This window comes from Lissotriton helveticus, chromosome 5_1 (genome assembly GCF_964261635.1).
Source record: "Lissotriton helveticus chromosome 5_1, aLisHel1.1, whole genome shotgun sequence".
Lineage (NCBI taxonomy): Eukaryota > Metazoa > Chordata > Amphibia > Caudata > Salamandridae > Lissotriton > Lissotriton helveticus.
Genome location: NC_136065.1, coordinates 1,339,767,972 through 1,339,790,507, shown reverse-complemented (window position 1 = coordinate 1,339,790,507; position 22,536 = coordinate 1,339,767,972). Strand labels below are relative to the sequence as shown.

The following is a 22,536-nucleotide window of genomic DNA, read 5'->3' as shown; positions in this document are numbered from 1 at the left end:
AAAAATAACTTGTTTTGTGTAAACTTCCAGTTTTATGCCATATGTTGTTGTAATTTGTATCAGTGTTTTTTTTAATAATGAGCAAACATTTCTGCAACATTTCTTCATCCTCTTGTATCTTTACCCCACTTGTGTAAATCTGCACAAAACTAGGCACTCCATGTGCTAAGCGAGATGCAGATCTGTTAAATAGTGCAAAAGCTATAAGCAAAATGGAAAACTGCAGTTTCATTGGACCTGTGACTCAACCATGACCACAAACACTATTGTGTACTCTACTATAAATAAATATAATTCCATACTTTCACATTATACTGTGCACACAGGGTCCTGATCTCTGGTGAGGGATCTATTGATTTTCTCCAAGACCTTGTCTGGGAATGGTTGGAAGGAGAATGGTCCATGGTCGGCAAGCGTTGAAGGTTCAACAAGGGTTACTTCAGCAATAGCAGGACAGTTGCTTGTTTCCAAACACCTCGGAAGGTAATGGAAGAGGTCAAGGCATTCAAAATGAGTGTGAGCATGGCACTGATTGGTAGCAGTTCTTTGGAGTAGGCGTGGTGGTGGCAGGGGTCCAATGGAGACCCTGTGTAGATGGACTTCAATGTGGAAGTAGTTACTTCTCAGGTAACAAAGGGCCATGAAGGTTAGTATTGGTTCTTTGGATAAGACCGGGAGGTGTTTGGAGAGGTCTGTCCTGTCTGGTTGCAGGTTAAAGTTGCTGTAAATGGTGGTAATTTTGTAGCTGAAGAATTGAGAAAGATTGTTGCAGAGGTCCTGCGCGGGGGTGATCGAGCTGGATGCAGACACTGGTCGGGTGAAATCCTTCATAATATTGGCATCGATGTGGTCAGCCAGAGTGGCGTGTATAGTGATATGGATCATCTGGTGAGAATACACATGGCGGATTTGAACATGCTCCTTTCTGCATTGTCCTGGCTCATTTTCCATTTGTGCTTCAGTTGTTTGCTTTGTCATTTCATCATTTTGAGTTTCTGCGTGCACCAACTGGCCTGGGGTCTATCTTGTTGTATTGCTGTCTTAGAGGTGTGGCCAGGGAGTGGTGATCCAAGTGCTGAAATTCTTGATGACTTTAGGGAGGCTTTTGCTGGGTTAGGGTCAGTGGGTGTTGAAACAATTTTCCAGTCCTTGTCAGTGAGGGTGTTACAGTTTTGATGGGATAGTCTGGCAAAGGTATGCGTGTATTGGGCCTAGACGAGGATGGTGAACTTGACAGGGGAATGGAGTGTCCAGGACAATGGTGTGGGCTAATTGACTTTGATGTTGTCAAAGGTGGTGAAAATAGGATCCAGGTGGTGTACGGTGATTTGGGTAGGCCCCGTTAATCATTGGGAGAGGCCCAAACTTCTAAGATCAAAAATTAGTGCTTTTGAGTTGAAGTCAGTGTAGTGTTCCAGGTGGAAATTCAGATCTCTGAGTAGGATGAAATTGCTACTGTCAAGGGTGAGATGTGCGAAGAAGTCCTTGATGGTTTTGTGAAGTAGATGTGCAGCCCCATTGGTCTGTAGATGACGATGTCAAATAGGGTGAATTTGGCTGTCATGTGGAACTTGAACGACAGGTGTTCAGTGTTGGAGGATGACATTTTCATGGTGATGGTGCAGCTGATGGGTTCTAATGGATGATGACGATTTAGGCTCTGACCTTGGAAAGTACGTCTTGTCTGTCGATTTTGTAGCCAAGGGGGATGAAGTGGGAAATCTCTGATGCCAAAGCGGTGTTCAGCCAAGTTTCTGTGAGGAAAAGTAGGTTTGCAGCATTACCATGGAGCAGGTTCGAGATATCTGTGGCGTGTTTGGTGAGGCAGCAGGTGTTGAGCAGCATCTATGTGAGTGCAGAGTTTTTGCATTCCGCAGGCCTTCTCTTTTCCAGGACAAGCAAATTTGAGCACACCTCTCTCATTCTTTTTAATATTACACTGCACATTCGATAACACTGCTCCATTACTCTGAGGAAACTTCTCCTGGGTTGATCTAAACACATTTTGACACACTGAAGATATCTGCTGGGTCTAGATTTGCCAGAAATCAGAAACTTCTGTGGGCTAAATTCTGCTCTGCAGGCGCACCTCATTGGAATTTCCTGCGCTCACTTTAGGAGTTCCACACCTTTATTTTGTTTCCTCAAGCATGAAAAGTAATTTTTCAAGTAAGGATGTCTATATTTTTATTAGCTCTTTTTTTATCAGATTGCGTTATTGTTTGCTGCTTTGTAAAATATGTGTACCAAAATCGTTTTTTCTGTGTTTCTAAGGTCTGGTGTTTGGCTTTATTCTACTGTACAATGTTATAATTTCTTGCTTATTGATGTTATTGTCTAGCATTCCTATATTTCTCATTCTTAAGTCCTACGATTCTTAAAATGTAAAATGTAAAAGAAGCAGAAAAATATACAAGGAAAGAATGAGAGTCACAGGGAAAGGGAAAGTGGATAGAAGCCAACAGAAAGAGCGATTATAACATGAACAAAACCAAACAGAAAACAGGCAAAGCCACATATTGTAAGAAATGGGCAAACAGACAATAGAAATGAAAAAAGTTAAAATATTCAGAAAAGACTAATGAAATAGAGATAGTTCATTGTAAAACATACAAATATAATGAGAGAAGTGTCACAGAAAGAGAGCTAAACATAAGGAGTAACCAAATGGGGCGTGAGAAACAGACATACAACCGAGCAAGGCATTATTTGGAAATCATTGACAGGAAATCATCAGAAAGTTACTCCAATAGCTGCACGTTTCATGAGCTTTGTTTTTTTCTTTACAGCCACGACTTTATTGGAGAGTTCACTACAAGCTACCGGGAATTGGCCCGCGGGCAGAGTCAGTTTAACGTGTATGAGGTGAGTGTAGAGGTCTCTGCATCATATGGGATTTCTTCTAAATATGGCACCATCGGATGGCATGTTATAGACACTCTAGTGCCATCTTCAATGGTTGCATGGAGGGAGTGCCACAGAAAGGGTGCACTGGCACTGTACCAAAGGTTTGCATGGATGCTTGGAGGGAATAGTAGAAATGGCGGGAAGGAGCCTGCAATCTGCATTAGGTACCTGCATAAAATGCAATTTTGCCAATATCGATGCTAAGGGAGAAATGTTAGTTGGTTCAATTTTCATTAGATCTAAAAGGTGGCAGGGGCCCTAGAGCTGCCCACTCTATCTCCATCTTCTCTGATGTCCTGTTGAGGTCATTGGGTATACACATACCCACTCATTCTCCTCTTTTATTGAGTATTCAGGGGAGAGTCATCATCAAGGCGTCCTCCGTCTATCCAGGGCCTTCATATGGTCTTGGTGATGTCCTGAACCTCATGCGGTGTTCTTGTGCTAATTTATTCTCAGCTGCGGCCGGTGCAGGTAACAGCGGTGGGGCGGTGGGACCGTATAAGGGGGAATCCGAGGGACGATGCACGGGGAAAATTAAATAAGTAATTAATTTTCCCTGTGCATCGTCCAGCAAATCTCCCTTCACATTGCCCCACCACTGTTACCTGCACGGACCGCAGCTGTTTATTCTTCAGTTTATACAATATGCTTCAGAGGGCACCATGGAGCCGGCATGAGGTTCTGGTTGTGACTTAGGTGAGGCCATTCTATTTCCAGTGTCCATTGAATCTCCGGAAAAAAATAATCCCTGATGGGGTGTCGGTTCTACCACCAGCATTAATATATGGCACAACAAGAAAGTAAGCCCATTGTAGCCTATAAATGTTTAAAATTCGGGTTTTGGCATATAATGAACAACAGCCCATTCTAGTATCAATCGCCATTTGGCACTGATATTGGTGCTGCATACAGCGATACATAATATTTCTCTGATCTATTTAGGCTCCTACCTAAAAGGAAATGCCATTAAGCTATGCCCAATCTATCTTCAACCACCAAAGAGTTAGATGTGGCACGTCGATTGGAGATGTGCATTCTCTGTCCAGTCCCCCTTAAGGTCCTACTTCAGGGGCTAAATGTAGGGTTGTCAATCTATATCTGACATTCTTTTTAGGTCTCACCTAGCTATCGCATAATCGATGCTCTGCGAGATATTAAGTAAGGGGCTTTTAAAAGTGCTCCCAAAGTCTGCAGGCGGATCGGGTACAGTGCATGTGCGCCGGGCGCGAGCACCATTTGTCAGCCTGCGTGATCACTTTCGCGGCCGCTTTGATGTTCTCAGTGAGCCGCGTGGCCACTGAGAACATCAAAGCGGCCGCGAAAGTGATCACAGCAGTAGTGTAGTCATTAGTTTAATCTGTCCCCATGAGGTGTTCTATCAATGCCTCAGGGAGGCATGTTGTTGTTCCTTCCATTAACAAACGTACATTAGTCATTGCACTGATCTGTAATCGGCTTCTTACAGAGGCTCCTTCATTCTTCCCCAAGAAGCACAATGCTTTCTATGTCTGCCTAGTGTACTACCTCCTTTCTCCAGCTATCTAATGCGGGAGTTGTTGTTACCTTCCACTTCATCGTAACTGCACATTTGGCCAGCAACAACACTAAGCCCATAGATTTTGTTGTTATGTTCTTTCTTTAGGGTTGTTTTTGTATGCCAAGCAGGCTAGTCTCAATAGTGCCTATGTCTTGCCTCCTCGCCATGTGCCTATGACAGCCCAATAGTAATCCTTCAATACTGCGCACTGAAAAATAAATCACAATTTCGCTTGTGTGCAATTTCTCTCATGCAGTTTCTTTTCACAACTACTCTCTCATGTAGATCTTTTTAGATTAACAACCCTCATTTTCATTTTTAATAATTTATTTATTTAAGGTTGAGCATAGCGTTAAGGAGGCACAGATAGCCACAAACAGGAGGAAATCAGTGCAGGATAAAGACGACAGTGTCTCTGCTCAAGGTCTAAAGAGAAATGCAAGTGACATCAAGACTGCAATGACCATGGAACAAAAAACAGATATAAAATCCAAAAAGTTACAATAAAAAAAGGACTGCTATTAACAAAATGTTAGAAAAGTATTCCGTTTCTAAAGCACATTCTTGTTTCTTCTTTATTGCGTTAATGTTGCCCGTTTATCTGCCAAGTTGCAGACAGAAGAGGTACATATAGAGCCCCACCCTGCTCTAGCTGCTAAAGTGGGGGGTTCACAATGTCAATGCAACAGATCTATGATCTGTGGCTCGGAAGCTGGGGCGTGGCCTTTGGCGATGCTGCCCACCGGTTATTCGCAGCTGTCTCTCCCGTCTCCTTGTAACCCTGCCCCTCCTTTCACCAGAGGCTCTCTGTTTCTAACCCGGTCACTTATTTCATCTCAGCCTTTCAGTCTATCCTTGTGGCACTCCCCACCACCACTCGAGGCTGTGTCTGCGCTCTCCTAGTCACCCTGTCCCTTCCTTCACTAGAGTCTCTGCTTCTTACCGGTCTCCTCCATTAACTTCACCCATTCAGTCTCTCCTAATTGCCCTCCCCATGGGCTGTCTTTCCCTCTCCGAGTCACTCCGTTCCTCCTTTCACCAGAAGCTCTCGGCTTCTTAGTGGACTCTTCCTGCCACTGTCTTCTAGTGGTACTGCCATCCTGTACTACACGGGCTATCTCTCCCCTCGTCATTCTGTCCCATCTTTCAGCAGAGGCTGTCCTTTTCTCAACCAGTCACTCATTTCATCTCAGTCTTTCAGTCTCTCAAGAAAGACTTGAGGGGACACCAGGGAGGAATAAAGTGATAACATTTGTGAACCTACATCATTCCAGTGCAGAGAAGCAAGGTGACTGGCTGCCTTCACCTGCTGACATCTCATTGTGCCAGTGCAACAAGGCAGGGTGACTGGCTGCCTTCAGCAAATGGCATCTCATCGTGCCAGTGCATTGAAGCAGAGTGACTAGCTGCCTTCAGCAGCTGGTGCGGGGTGGCTGGCTGCCTCACACACACACACAACCACACACACAACCACACACAACCACAACCACACACACACACATAACCACACACACACACAACCACACACACAACCACACACATAACCACAACCACACACACACAACCACACACACACACGCAACCACAACCACACACACTAGCAACCACACACCCAACCACACACACACCCAACCACACACACACAACCACACACACACAACCACACACATAACCACACACAACCACACACACAACCACACACACAACCACAAACACAACACAACACACAGCCACACACACACAACAACCACACACACACAACCACACACACAACCACACATAGAACCACACACACACACACACAACCACACACAACCACACACACAACCACAACCACACAAACAACCACAACCACACACACACACAACTACACACACAACCACACACACAACCACACACAACCACACACACAACCACACACACAAACCACACACAACCACACACCCAACCACACACAGAACCACACAACTACAACCACACACATAACCACACACAACCACACACAACCACACACACACACCACACACAACCACACACACACACAACCACACACACAAGCACACACACAACCACACACACACACACAACCACACACACAACCATGAACACAACGCACACAACCACACAACCACAACCAGACACACAACCACAACCAGACACACAACCACACACACAACTACAATCACACAACCACACACACACACACACTACCACAACCACACACACACACACACAGAACCGCACACACAACCACACACAACCAAACACACAACCACACACACAACCACACATACAACCACACACACATAACCACACACACAACCACACACACACACACATAACCACACACACAACCACACACACAACAATCCCACACACAACCACAACCACACACACAACCACATATGCAACCACACATACAACCACACACACAACCACACACACAGAACCACACACACAATCACAGAAACAACCACACACACAACCACACTGTCAGTGCACACTTTCACCAGGCACAGACACCATCAGTCGTCAGTGCATGCTTTCAATGGGCACAAACACCACCAGCAGTCAGTGCACGCTTCCACCAGGCACACACCACCAGACGTAAGTGCACGCTTTTACCAAGCACACACACACCACCAGACGTCCGTGCACGCTTTCACCAGGCACACACACACACCACCAGCCATCAGTGAACGCTTTCACCAGGCACACACACACCGCCATCTGTCAGTGCACGCTTTCACCAGGCACACACCAGCAGCCGTCAGTGCACGCTTTCACCAGGCACACACACCACCAGCTGTCAGTGTACGCTTCTACCAGGCACACACACCAGCAGCTGGCAGTGCACACTTCCACCAGGGACACACACCACGAGCCATCAGTGCACAATTTCTACAGGCACACACACCACCAGCCATCAGTGCACACATCAATTATTAACGCATCCACAATTAACTATTGTGGCAATCGCAGTATGGCGCACTTTACTTTTACAATGAATATTTGAGGCAGGTGCACCGCTTTGTTATTTCCAATCTTATGAAATATTTTGAAGTATTGGGGTGCTCCACAGGAGGCGTCTGACGTCCTAAGGCGCTTGTACTAATAAAGAAAAATCGTGCTTCTAATGGAACATTAGAAGCATCCCCGTGGGCACACCTTTCACCCCTCAGTGTAAAATGAGGGTTCTTGACATCATGTTAGTATTATATATTTTCCATGTTTTATTCACATGTTCTCATTTCAACTTTCTTTTTGACTCTTTTCGAAAATTTCTATTTTCAATCATTTGTCATCCATTCAATTCATTTTACAACTACGGCATTATTTTTGTTCCAATGCATTTCGGGCATTACAAACTGCCCTTCATCAGGGAACGATACTACAAAGAAAAATAAAATAAAATCACAAACATTGTATGATCTAAATGTTCTTTACACTGTGTCCTGATGTTGTGAACCTTATGTTATCACCTGAAAACCAGTGTGTTTGGTATGAGTTCTAAGAACTGTGTATGTCGCGCCATCAGGTATACAAGTACCGTGAGTTTAACTTGCCACCTTATATGACCTTACATCCCGTATAAATTCAGTGATTGGCCGTATAGCCCACTCACATGCCGATTCTGCCGCATAACGTTTCACCATATAGTCGAAAGCTATCCGAAGCAAAAACAGTAAACAAAGCGTTAAGAGCAAAGCTCTGATGTCAAACACTCCGTTTTCACCAATATGCCTGTTCAATACCAATCATCCATTTCCGCAACTAACCTGGTATGTTCTCGCTTGTCAAAAGCTTTCTCGAGTGTAATCAAACTTTCACAGGCATTCTATAGGAACCATCTTGATTTTATCCATGACAACGCTCATTGGTCAATGTTCCGATCACGTGTTGTAGAAATAGAAAAACTACTCAGTGCACGATCAGATAGTGCCTCACCTCTAATCATAGGTGTAAACGCTAACACCCGCAAGATATCAATGTGTTAATATGTATATTACGTGCTAGAACTCCCAATGATGATCACGAAAATAAAATAAAAAATAGTGGATACTAAGACGACTTTGGGGTACGAACCCTACAGTGTCAAAAATAACTCTGGGGGTGCCTAAAGGATGGAGCTAAGAATGAGTGTTGTTTTTCAGGTGCATAAAACTTAAACACAAGGCTATTTCATATTCTGAAACAGATCGTACATGTGTTAAAACGAAACAGTATTTACAAATTCAGCAAGAATCAATTTTTAGCACCAAGGCGATTATATACTTTCATAGATAACATGATAGTTCTATGCGGTCATTAAGCCCGTTGGGCTTGTGTGTACACAGTTTCTGAATCCAAAAGTTCTCTCTTTGTAAGAGATGTTTTGTGTTGTCTCTCCCTTCCTTCTTATTCGCAGTCTCTAGTATGATGAATTTTAACTGTGATACGTTGTGTTGTGGCTCCACAAAATGTGCAGCGACTGTCGATTTCATATTTTTTGTCCGTATGTTTGATTTGTGTACAATCAATCTGGTTTTGATACGTCTTTCTGTCTTTCCGATATATAGTTTTCCACAAGGACATTTCAAAGAGTAGATAACATTGGCTGTATCACATGTCGCTTTTGTCTTCAGTTTTATTTCGTGTCCATTCATAGGGTGGTTGATCTTGTTTCCCTTGATGATATTATTGCAATTGCCGCAATTTAGCCAAGGTTTCATTCCTTTGAATACCTCCTCCTTTGTGGATTTGTCTTTTAGCATTTCTCCTATATTACGAGCTCTTGTGTAGGCGAATAATGGTACTCTTTTTAAAAATTCCATTGAAGTCTTGTTCCAGGTTCAAAACTGGCCAGTTTTTAGTGATGTTTTTTTTTAATTGTTCAGTCAATGTTGAAAATTTTGAAACAGCCACTAATCTTGTTTCTTCAACCTTTTTTCTAGTTTTCAATAGTTCTCCTCTTTCTATTGAGTTAACTCGTTTCCTTGACTCCTCAATGATGTGTTCAGGGTATCCTCTTTTGGAAAATCTCATAACCATTTCATACATTCTGAGTTGTAGTTTGGATTTGTCGGAGGTGATTCTTTTGACTCTCGCCATTTGAGAGAAAGGTAAATGTTTTTTTAAACTTTGGTTGTGAAAGCTTTGATAATGGAGCATATTATTTCTGTCTGTGTCTTTCTTAAATATGTCCGTCTCAAAACCCTTGTCAGTGACTGAAATCTTCACATCCAGAAATGTGACCTCTGTTTCCGAAATGTCCGAAGTTAATTGTATGCGGTCATCTATTCTGTTGAATTCAATGAGTTTTTCCTGAAGTTTCTCTTTTGAGTTTTTCCAAATTATAAATATGTCATCTATGTACCTTATTATTAGTTTCAAATTATCCTGCCATTCCCTTTTGGTGAAGATGTGTGTCTCTTCATAATCCTGCATGAATATGTTCACGTATACTGGAGCCGCTGAATTGCCCATGGCTGTTCCAACCAGTTGTTCATACCAATCATCTTTATAGCAAAAGTAGCTTTGGTACAGAGTAAATAACATCAATTCCATGAGGAACATCCGAAAAGGTAATTCTAAATCCGAGTTGAGTAGAGCCTTTTCCACCGCCTCTATCCCCAATGCGTGGGGTATTGATGTATAAAGTGAGCGAACATCGGCTGTGCACAAAATCAGTTTTTCACCTGGTTCAATTGGTACTGTGTCAAGCTTCAGTAGGAAATCAGTGGTATCTTTGACATAAGTCTTCATGTTTTTAACTATGGGCTGGAGATATCTGTCAAGTAGTTGTCCGATTGCTTCATGTAAACTCCCACAGGTTGAGACGATTGGACGTAAAGGTGGATCCCAAAGGTTTTTGTGAATCATCGGTATCATATATAGTACCGGACTCCTAGGGTTGGTTTTAATCAGAAAATTCTTGGTTTTGTCATTGATTGTTCCCATTTCATAAGCTTTCTCAATTATGTCCTTTAAGGTTCTCATGTATTCCACGGTTGGATTGCCATCCAACTTCCTGTATGTATTCGTGTCCATTATATGCTCTTTGACTTTCTCCTCATAAATTGTGGTGTTCATGATAACTAGCGCACCCCCTTTGTCTGCTTTGGTGCACGTGATCTCCTGGTTAGCCGCTAGTTTTTGTTAGAGTGTCTAGATCCTTTTGGGTAATGTTTTTTTTGGTACGTGCCCCATATTTGAATTTCGACAAATCCTGTTTTACCAGTTTTTCAAAAAGATCCAAAGTCTTATGGCTCACTGGTGCCTGAAAAGTACTGGTTGTTCTCAAACCCAATAGTTGATCCGGTATCTGTGTGTCGCTTTTTGGTAAGACGTTCTCAAAAAATGCCTTAACCTTAATTTACGCATAAGCTTAAAGAAGCTTACTTCCAGTTCTAGTGCGTCAGTGTTTGTGGTTGGTACAAATGATGTTCCTCTTTGTAAGAGATCTCTTTCATATGGGCTCAGTTCATAGTCACTGATGTTAATGACTAATTGTTCTGTACTACTTTCTTCTTCTGTTCTTTGTCCTTCTTGGGCATGGTTGTACTGGTATTCGGTGCTTGTCTGTCCTTTTCTTTTTCTTTTGCCTTTTCCCCGCCTGGGTCTGCTTTTTGGGCTTGGCCCTGATCTAAAAAAGAACTTTTCTCTGTGGTAGCACTGGTGGTTGGTTGCTCGGTTTGAGAAGTATCCCGAGTTCCAGCTGATGGTTGGGTTCTTTGTATTCTTTGTGAGGTTTCACTCCCCGATGAGGAGGTATCCGTGTATTGAGAGTATGGTCGATTTCTTCTTTTTTGGGCATAAATCTCAGCCCAAGTATAAACTTCCCCGAGTTTATAATCAAGAGTGTCCCTCTTGTATTTGCGTATTTTTCTCTCATTTATTTCCTTCGAGTGTCTGTCCATTTGTTCTTTGATATCCTCTAAAGTTTTTGATAATTCGTCTTCTGACATCATGTTTGCTAGATCTGTTGATACCTCTGTGATCTCTTTGGTTAGTTCCTTTGCTGATAACTCTTCCACAATTAAAAGAATGAGGTCCAAAGAACACTTGTTGCGAACCATTTGTCCTGGAAGTTCTTCGAGTTTTTACACAACGATGGTTTTAGGGCAATTCTTAGGCCCCTCGGTATACGTGATGATCGGTGATATTTTTTTACAGTGCTCGCGTCTAGTTGTTGATTAATTCGTCTTTTAGAAAGATATATCAACTTTTTTATGCTATGTTCCTTGGTGCGGCTTGTATATTCTTGCGAAATTTCTTCCCTAATTAGAGAGTGTATGCGATTGGCTTCATCCTCTTTGTAAGCAAAAGTATCTGCCCTAGCTTCTGTACTCTTCGAAATTTCCTCGTAGTTACTCATGTTTTGTTGCGTGCTACTTGTCTCTGGGACGAGAGAAAACGATTTGCAATGAATATTTGAGGCAGGTGCACCGCCTTGTTATTTCCAATCTTATGGAATATTTTGAAGTATTGGGGTGCTCCACAGGAGGCTTTACTTTTAAACTTATTCACCTAAAGCGCAGCATGCCACCATTGCTAAAAAAATAAATACACATTTTTTTGGCCTACAATTTATAGACTTTTGTTGCAATTGGTGTTAAAATATTTAGCAATGCCAATAGCTCAAACTTAATTAGTGCGAGACCTATTGCATTGCAAATGCTTGTTATGGTCTAGGGAGTGTGCACAATAATGCAGTCCCAGGTATATCTCGACAGGGTTCTGGTGTGGGCACTACCTGAAGGATTGCCTAATATATATTTCAAAAATCCCTATGATCCTGCTGATGGAAGAAATGGCTGTTATAAGTTTCTTCCACTTCCATGGATTCCTGGGAGGACACATCTTACAAGGATGCTTGATCTGTTTTCCTTCTCGTTGTGGTCTTTAGGAGAGCTCGGAATGCAGGGCTGTCCAATCCAACTTCATACTATTGTACAACACAAGTCCTGTGCACACGTTATAGTCAATATTGAAGTTTTTTAAAGGTAAAAGACAAATTCATAACCAGGCTGGTTGTTTTTTGCTTTGATGTCAACCTTCCTGAAAGGAAAGCCTAATACATTTAGACAAAACCATTCATTTGATCCTACCATGTTTCATTAATTACGAATTTGTCTTTTACCTTTGAAAAATTTCAATATTGACTTAACATAACGTGTGCACAGGACTTGAGTTTTATCTATTGAGTGGGCCCTTGCCACCGCTTACAGAGGTTTGGGGTCTCCTCTGACCGTGTTGCACCGTTCTTATCTTGCTATTTTGTTCACACTTACCGCTACATGCCCAGGCACCATTCTTCTTGTGCACACTAAAACCCTACACAGAACCTTCAAACTATTGTAGTTAAGGTTTCTTTTTTTTTTCATTTAATGAAGTCAAAATGTAATATTGGGATTTTCAGGTTAGAATTAGGGTTAGGTTATATCATAGAGATATATTTTTAATTTAATTCAATATATACTAAAGTTAGAGTTAGGGCTTGCATGAGGATTAGGTTAGGGTAGTTTATTACTTTCAATTACATATATTGCATGCTGAGTTGTGGTTTATATAAGGTTTATGTTACTTATTTAATTTAATGAAGTTTTATTTTCATTATTTTACTCTAATTTAATGTAATATGAGGTTTGCTTAATATTGCCTTTAGATCTAAGTAAATGTAAGTATTGGATTTAATTTTATATATTTCAATTAATAAAATTACATTTTGGTATTGGGTTTGGTTAAGGATCCTCATTTATCATAATTAAATATATTTTAACGTGACATGATTTAATATTATTTATTTAATTTAATAAATGTAGGGTTAGGGTAAGCATTGAAGATAGGCTAAAGGCAGTTATTTTACATAACTGAATGTCAATAAATATAGTGCCTAGGGTAGAGTTAGAGTTATGTTTGATGTTATGGTCAGTATCATGTTGTCGAAGTAGTGGAAAGTTGCATTAAGTACTTACTTTGTCAAATATCTCGCTCTGTAAAGGCTCTGATACAGTAAGAGATCAGGGTAAAATGGTAATTGTAATTGCATTTGTTTGATACTTTGTTCCCCTCATAAGCTTATTAATCACGTTGATGACCGCGTAGTACGCATAGTTGTGAGTGAGTGCTTGGTCAGAAGGATATTGTATTTGCAGTGTGGTGTATGCAGAAAGCATTTTGGTGTCATGCATGAGTGACCAGAATGCTTCTCTTACCAATTCTTGAGTCATGAAACTTAACATTTGATGGTGGGAAAATAGTGAGAGATAGATTGCATGTGCTTTATTGTAGTCAGTTCAGTTCAAAATCGTTATTCAGTTCAAACAAGTTGACCATAAAAAATCACAAACAATAGTTTAAAACATCCTAAATTGCAAGATAAAATCAAATCAGATCATATAAAAACAAAAGGCAACCATTCCTTGAAACATTTTCAGTAGAAAGACCCATATTCATCCATGTTGTCAGCTAAAATATAATGCTTTCCCTATTCCAAACCCACCACAAGTATAAACAGCAATGCAGAGAAATAGAAATACCCAGTGGTGCACACACAAATCTTAAAAGTGAAATGTAAGCCCGCCATACTGATATTTACCAGGGAGGACAATTTTGAGTGGTATTCCTTTGACATCATAAAAACGACAAAGTAAAATAAAGTGCAAATAATTCATATTGGAGAGCTAAAGAGTACTATTTTTCCTAATATCAACTGCTCCCCATAAACATAGGAGGCAATACAAAAACATAAGACTGGGTCTATCAGTGCACATAGAAATCTTAAAGCAACATTCTAATCCCTAACATTATTTGCTAAAAAATGGTTTCAAAAAGTATCTCCGTAGCCCATCATAAAAACTACAAAATAGAATAAAGTGCTTTGTGCTCTGCTTGGACATACCATTCCATGGACAAGAGTCATACCGCTGGGCCTTTGCTTCATAAAAGGGAAGGCAACTAACCTAGTTAAGACAAATCAATGTTGAGGGATTGAGACTGTCTTCAGATATGGTTGAAAACCATCCCAAGTAGGGATTGACGTATATGATGTTACCATAGGTTTCCTGGACTCAGAGAGGCTCTGAAGGGTTTTGACCTAACTTTTTTGGAAGGCCGGCACTCTTTATAGATTTCGAATTACAGGAAGACAATACAACAATTTTAGGGTTTCATTAAAGTGGGAAAGTCAAGGGATATTATTAACGTAATCAATTGCTAGACAATCCAAATTAATAGATTTTGTAAATGCTGTTTCAGGCTTAGCCCAGATTGAGCACAAGACCAAACAGGCTTTAAAGAGAGTAAATCCTCCAGATAGGTTAACCCAATCTCTTTGTGAGTAATGCAAGTTGAAACAGAGGAAGGTATACTTAGCAGATGCCTAAGGAAGGCATTCTCCTCCACCTGGAGAGGACCGCATAGCAAAATGCCTCAAAGACCCCCTCCATGCATAGCAACTGACAATGCTTTAGCTTTGTAGATGTTAAACATTTCTTTGATGGGACAGCTGCAAAGTTTACCAGAGAATCTGAAGATACCCTCATAGGCTCTGCTAATTTTTAATCTAGCATTTTGTACATGTCTAACCCATGAGCCATTACTGGCAAACAAAATACCCAAATAATTAAATGAGTTAACCGTCACAGTTGGGGAACCCTCAATATAAAAAGTCCTGCACTTCAAGGTTCTTTTACTGCATATCATCGTAAATGTTTTAGCATTATTAATCTTCAATTTCCTCCCATTCTTTAAATTAGTAAAGGTTTCCATCAATCTCTGTAGGCCGAAGACAGTTCTTGACATCAGTACCCCATCATCAGCATGGAGTAACACAGGGAACGAACAACCGGCAACAATAGGCGTGTCAGCCTACAGAGCCCTGAGGACATCATCAACCCCATTAATATATATTGAAATAAGAATGGGGCCAAAACACAACCCAGACTGATTCCTATCTTGATTTTAATTGAATGAGTACATTCCCCATTAGGGCAAAAATGTACCTCGGAGGTCATGCTCCCATACAGTTTAGATAGAAAAATAACAATTTCTCAGGTGCTCTCAGTGAAAGGAGACTATGCCACAGGATCGAGTGATCCACCAGATTAAAAGCACTTCTAAGGCTGACAAAACACATATATAGGAAACCTTGCCTTAGTGTATTTCCCAGTAAGCAAATCCAGGTTAACACACTGTTCCACCATCCCCAACTCCTTCCTAAAACCATATTGGGCTTCCAAAAGAGTGGCGTCTCGGTGGCCTACTGTTCTAATCTTTGCAAATGGACACTACCCATCCATTTAGCAGAAGAGTCCAGAAGAGAAATGGGGGAAAGCACTCTGGGTCAGATCTATCCCCCTTATTAAAAATTGGCACTATGAAAGTCAGCCCAATCAGGGCGGATCATGCCCTTGGCAGCCGCATTAAGCACACAGTTCAGGATGGGGCCCTGGAGTTAGTCCATGGCCTTGAACGCATCGACCGAGGACACCATTGGGACCGGGCGCTTTACCCCCTGCTCTGCAATCTATAGGAAGAAAGACCTCCTCCAAAGTCACTTCTAAGGGCCTACTACAATTTAGTTGACGTCTGTACCTTTATCTCCCACAAGGGAACCAAAAATGCCTTAAAAATCATCACCAACCCACCCATGAAGGGGCACATGTGAGGTAAAATCAGGAGCAGTATCATTTTTTTTAAGAAGGGGGCATTAAACATGTTCTAGAAAAAAGTGCCATTGTTGGTCTCAGCTGCCCGGGCCAAATTAGACCAGGCTTCTTCTCTGAGCACTTTTTCTCCTATAGACTAACGCCAGATTATAATCCTTCCATAGCCGTTTAATAGAGATGTGATCACTAGATGAACTATTATAATAAGCAATCTGCAGCAACTTGGCTACCTGAGTGCACAAGTGTTCATAGCTTCCATGTTTCTATATGGTCCTGAGTCTAGGGCATTGGGTCAATAGGGCGCTAAGTGACCTAGTGATTGTTTCAAATGCACAAATCACCCCTGTCTTGTCCACCTTTTTGCCCAAACAATATTTAAAGTCTGCTGCATTTGTAATTAGCAACTTTTGAAACTCAACTGAAGGATCAGCCCGTCCATTTAATCCAAACAAATTTAGGCCAAGTGGGGTCTATGTTGGCAACAGTGGTGCTCGTCCCCAAATTCTCAGAGTATAATGACATGGACACAACTAAAGGTATTGCTCACTGCAGTTACTATTATCTGACAATCAATAACAAGATTCCTAGCTGATAGAGAAACTAGAATATGGTCAATAGGAGTACTAGCTCCTCTACCAATAAAAGAGGGGACCTGAACATTATTCACTTCATTAAGTGTCTCCAAAAGTGAGAGATCATACTTAGAAATTAGGGAGTTAAGAGATTGCCCATAGGTGTTAAGTAAATCTTGTAAGACTCCCTCATCTGCTAAATCAGCAATGCCTCACACAAACCTTGCTGAAGAAGGAGATTTCTGTAAAATACACAGCTCAAAAAATCAAACAATGTGGATGACTAGCACACAAAACCATACCAAAATCGCCTTTAAGGCTAAAATAAAATCACTTCAAGAAGAGTTGAACATATTGTTGAATTAAAACCAATTCAGACCCTCTCTTGAAAGACAGCCACACCTGTTAATAGCTACTGACAATAAGTTGGTAAATACAATTTGGAGACCACCCTTAGGGCGACCTGAAAATAATAGGATAGCAGGTGTGGAAATGGATGAGAAACCCTCGACATGAGAGGGGTCTACAGTCCAGTTTTCCTGGAGGCAGATTACATGTGAGGTGGAAATAATATAGACCCAATGCGGGGCAATTAAATTAATTTTAAACCCAAACATATTTCATGAAGAAAACAAACAAGTTCCCTTGTATCCCACTGGTCTTAAATGAGGGAATGCAATAATCAGGCTAAAGACTCTTGAGTCAACCATCCCAATTGACAAAGGATAATGTGGAGCAGGGATGATAGTGCCAACCATGGACTCAAGGTTTGAACCTAAGGGGTGAATAATCTCATCACTCACATCCTCCAGACAGGGGAGTTGCATGACATCCCCAGGGCTGTTATTTCAATCTGTCTCCTGCAAATCACTTACCCCCAGATGCATCAAGCATCCATTTTGCGATTCCTTATTAGCGAAAAATAAGGATTCGCTAATAAGGAATAGCAAAATGCTATGCATGAAGAAATCGCTAAAAAAATTGCGATTTCTTAATATTCCTTAATTGCGACTCGCAAATTGCGAGTCGCAATTAAGGAATACCCCCCATTCATTCCTATGGGCCTAGAGGCCCATAGGAATGAATGGGAAGACATTCTCAATTTGCAATTAGCAATTAGCGAATCGCAAATTGAGAATGCAATTTCAAGGGTGCAGGGGTGTCCAAAGGACACCCTGTTGCACCCCTGAAATTAATCTGTGCACATATGTTGCGCACACACATGCCCTAAGGGCATGTCTGTACGCAACATGAAACTTTGAAAAATGCATAAAAGTGCATTTTTCAAAGTTTTTGCAAATTACAATGAAGTTCAACTTCATGGTAATTTGCTCCCCGTATTAGCGAAACCGCTAATTTATTTACTTTGTTGCATTGCATTAAAGGAATCTCAATTTGGGATTCCTTAAATGCAATCGCAATTTAAGGAATCTCAATTTAGAGATTCCTTAAATTGTGATTTTTGCATTTGGGATGATGCATCCCAAATGCAAAAATACCGGTCGCGAAGGGGTAGATTCTGAGAATCTGCCCCTTTGCGACCAGATTTTCCTTTCATGCATCTGGGCCTTACTCCCTTAAACCTATTTGATGTAGAGACAGAGACTGGTCAGACGGCAGTAGAGAGCTGGTCAAATGAGAGAACGCCTGACACCCTGCAGGATGGATGTAGGTGATGATACAAATAGTCATGGGGAAGGAGTGTGATATTGCCAGGGTTTGTACTGAATATAGGAGACCTGGATAGGATCTCTCCTGCAAACCCAGGGTGTTTAACATTAATGATGATACAATCCACCTTAACGGTTTTATTATTTGGAAAAATCCACCCAACCCTTCTTGTCATAATAATTTGGTCGGCTCTCGCAATAGGGAAAACAAACTTAGACTGTAACCAGTGGAGGTCCTTATTCCTCAACTGGACAGATGACTCAGGTATGCCTGAGGGCAGGGGGGGGGTCTTTGGTCATTATTGCCACATATGGGCCGCAGGGGGGGTGTCATTTGATGGTAACTATATTTGGTGACTGCCCCTCATCCCAGAGCTCCTAGTATTCCCTAGATGTTGTAAGTCGCTTACTGATGGGGTTCCAGATGGCCATATAATGCCAGAAAAGGTGGTTGAATGTTTATTTCCTGTCTGGTGCGGCTAGGCACAGAGTGGAACCTCTGCTGGCCCCAGAGCCCTGGCCGGAATCACATTCCTTATCTGACTATGGGGCCCTCCCACATTTCGGGACACATCGGCGTTTGTAGTTGGTACGGTGGGGTAAACTATTACACTGTACAGGCCCATTTGAAGGTACTTTACAATTTTTTGAAGGGCCATCGAGGCCTAGGTGTGAAGTTCCTTGTACCATAAGAACAACTTGAGCTGGTAGACCAGTGGACGCACTGTGTATTGGCTTAATGTAGCCTAAAAGTTCTTCAATATCCCCTAGCTGTTCATAAATGGGAGAGAGCAAACTCTCCACCACCCCCTTCACACAGGACCACAGTTTCTCCTGGTGCCACTTGTCCTCTTCATCCGTGGACGAAACTACCATACGGCTCTCTGTGTCTTGGGCCAATGCACACGTTTGGAAGGTAGACGGATAATGTTTTTTTGGTTACTGTTGTCTTTTACGCATAACAGGACTGGGCCAATTAGTTGGTGAAGTCACAAATGTGCTGGTGTTCCATCCTGTATCACCAAGGGGAGCCGAACTTAATGACAATGGCTCTAGGGCTGCGGGCAGGTGTTGGACAGACACTAAGGTTGTACCGATTGAAGGCTTTTAGGATTACTCTAGGGGTGTCATTATCTCAGGAGCTGCAGCCATAGTAGCAGATAGCCGGCGCTGCGCCTGTTCAATTTCCTTGTTTAAAGCACCCACAGTCCGTTTAATATATCCATCCAAGGATGAAGAGTTTGAGTCAGATTTGGGTGGGATGGAGGAGAAGAGGCGCTAATGTCCTATTACTTACCGGTAATCTTCATTACTCCGGGTCCCATAGTCCTCGACACCTTCATACTTACAAGTGGAGATGATCATCTCCCGACAGAAAAAAACAAGAGGAATGCTGGGATACTAATACTGCCCCTCCCCCGGGAGTACATAAGCAGTACTTACCCAGCAGACCTCTTGTACTAACAAGCCCAGACAGGAAGGCCGGCCGCCCGGGAGGTGAGGGAGGGGCGCATGAAGGCGTCGAGGACTACGGGACCCGGAGTAATGAAGATTACCGGTAAGTAATAGGACATTACCCCCAGGTCCCTCTGTGCTCGACACCTTCATACTTACAAGTGGAGAATACCAAAGCAGAAACCCGGCCTCCCGCACGCACAAGTACACCCAGGAAACCACAACAAAAGCAGCCACCCAAGGGAGAACCGAGAAGGAGGAAAGGAAGACCGCAGGAAACAGCCGGCCCGCAACCCAGAACAGGACAGCAGGGACAAGGGCCGGAGAGAAAGAAAAATCCAGGGCTCCAAATAAAGGAGGCCGCCAACCCGAGCAACCGGCAACCGGGACCCGGACCAGGACACCAAGACCAGCCAAAACAACCCACCGGAGAAGACCGCCCAGGCCAGAACCAGCAGGAAGGCACACAGGGCCAGGCAGACCCACCAGGAAGACGAGACAACCCAGAAGAAAGCCAAAGAAGAAACGGCCAACAGAGCGCAGGCACAAGCACCCAGCCCAAAAAGAAAGGAGAAGCACAGGCCAGAAACACATCAAACTCTCAAAAAGAAAGGAGACGAGCCCAAGAGACCCGAGGAGGAAACCCCGCCGAGGAGGCCCAGGAAGCAACAAGCACCCAGGAGCCAAACAGGACCGAGAACCCGACCCAAAAGACAGCGACGGGGAAGAACCCCAGAACCCAGCCGAAAGCCCACCAAACAAGGAGAGGCCAACAAGACCGGAAACCAGCAACAAAGAAAACCTAACCAGGTTGGGAACAGAGAAACCGACCACAAGCCCAGAAAACCCCAACCCCAAAGGGATGGAACACAAGGCAGGAAGGGAGCACAGAGCAACCGAGAAAACCCCAGCAGCCGCCCAATGAGGCACAGAGGGCAGCACAAAGAAGGTGCCCAAAAGACACAGGACCGCCCAGGAACCCCACACCCAGGCCAGGCAAGCAGCAAGGGCAGGAGCAGCGGGAAAGGATGCCCAGGGAGAACAGCACCCAGACCATAACCACAAGGCCCCATCCCAGCAACGCGGCAAACCACAAAAAAAGAGGCCAACAAACTCTAACAGAACCGGGAAGCCAGGACCAGAGCCAAGCAACCCGACCACGCAGGAGGAACAGCAGGCCCAAGCAAACTCCAAAGGAGAGCAGAGGACCGAGCAGCAGGAAACCACAGACAACCCGCAGCCAGGAGGGAGGGACCCGCACAGGCACGAGAACCACAGAACAGCACCCCAACCAGAGAGGGAGGGGCATCCAAAGAGACCCACACAGGGAACAAAGCCCGGGAAGCAAGGGAGGAAGGAGCGAGCCAGGACCACAGAACCAGGAAGAACCCGGAAAAGGCCGGCAACAAACCCCCAGAACAGGCCAAAAACGGGACAGCACAGCCTGAAAACCCAGGAAGCACAGCCCGAAGCCACACACAACCAGCAAGAAGCCGGCAGAACTGTAGCCACAGAACCCCACACAGGCCCACAACACCGGGCAAACAAGCCTGGGAAGAGAACCAACAGTAGAAGAAGGCCCAGAAGGAACCACCAGAAGCGGCCACAACTGCAGAACACCCCGCCAGGATCCAAAGAGAGAATAGCAAGGAAGCAGAGCCCAAAAAGGAGCACCACAAGCAGGAGCGGGAAGCAGCAGCAGAAACCTCAGCCAGGCACCCACCAAGTGAACCAGACAAGACCAGAACAACCCAGGGAGCAAACACCCCCAACAGGAGATGGACCCGGAAGCCAACAGCCCCCAGCAGCCCCAGAAGGCCAGGCAGGGACCAACCCGGCCCGACCAAGCACAACACAGAGCAGATAGCGGAGCACGGGGACAGCACACCAACCCGGAGAACAGGAGGCAGGACAGGAACCGGCAGCAGCCCGGAGGCCCCAGCCAGGAACAAACCAGGCAAGCACCCCGGCCGAAACAGGAGGGGCAGACAGCCAAAGGCCAGCCCAGGGGGAGCCAGCGCAGAAGCAGCCAGGCCAAGCACACAGAAAAGCCCCCGGACAACACCAGAAGCCCCAAGCCTGAGCAAGGGAAGCCCACACCAACAGGAAGACCCAGGCAGGCACCACAAACAGGCACCAAGCAGGGAACAGACGAGAACAGGAGCAGGCAGGGCTGAATCAGAACAGCCGCACCCAAGGCAGCACAAGCCACCCAAGCGCAGGCAGAGGGGACAGACCACCCCAAAGAGCCCCCGGCAAGATACAGGCAAGCACCCATGACCGGAACCAGGCACAGCCCAAGGGACGGGAGGAACAGGACCAGGAACCAGGAGCCCCAAAGGCGACCAACCACACAGAAGCCAGGAGCGAAGAACCAGGACACCCAAGCAGAGCAGAGGCCCAACAGCCAGCCCGCTGCGGAGGCAAGGCCACAGAGGGAGAACAGCATGGCAGGCCAACCTGAACCAGGGGAGCCCACAGGACCCCACCCCCGCATCGGTCCGAGGAGCAGGAACACTGACCCACCACCAGGCGGGGCAGGCAGCCTGAAGAAGAGGGGGAACAGAACGCACCCCCGACAGGCCGTCGCCGCAGAAGAGAGGAACGCCATGCAGAAGAGAGCAAGGTGCAAGCAAGCACACAGGAAAACCCCAACAACACAGGGAACCCCAGGAGCAAGCCAAGACAGAGCCAGCGAAAAGGAACCCGCCACCACAGAGGCGACCGGAACCCACGCCAAC

At 44.0% G+C, this 22,536-nt stretch overlaps 1 protein-coding gene across 3 annotated transcripts in view; it reads left to right on the top strand.

The window, feature by feature from the left end:
* LOC144755373 (copine-5) overlaps positions 1-22,536 on the top strand; it is a 1,407,230-nt gene that overhangs the window by 1,158,445 nt on the left and 226,249 nt on the right. For all 3 annotated transcript variants that reach the window (XM_078644209.1, XM_078644208.1, XM_078644207.1), the window contains one exon: positions 2,790-2,865. In XM_078644209.1, coding sequence (XP_078500335.1) covers positions 2,790-2,865 — 76 coding nt within the window. The remainder of the gene's footprint in view (positions 1-2,789; positions 2,866-22,536) is intronic.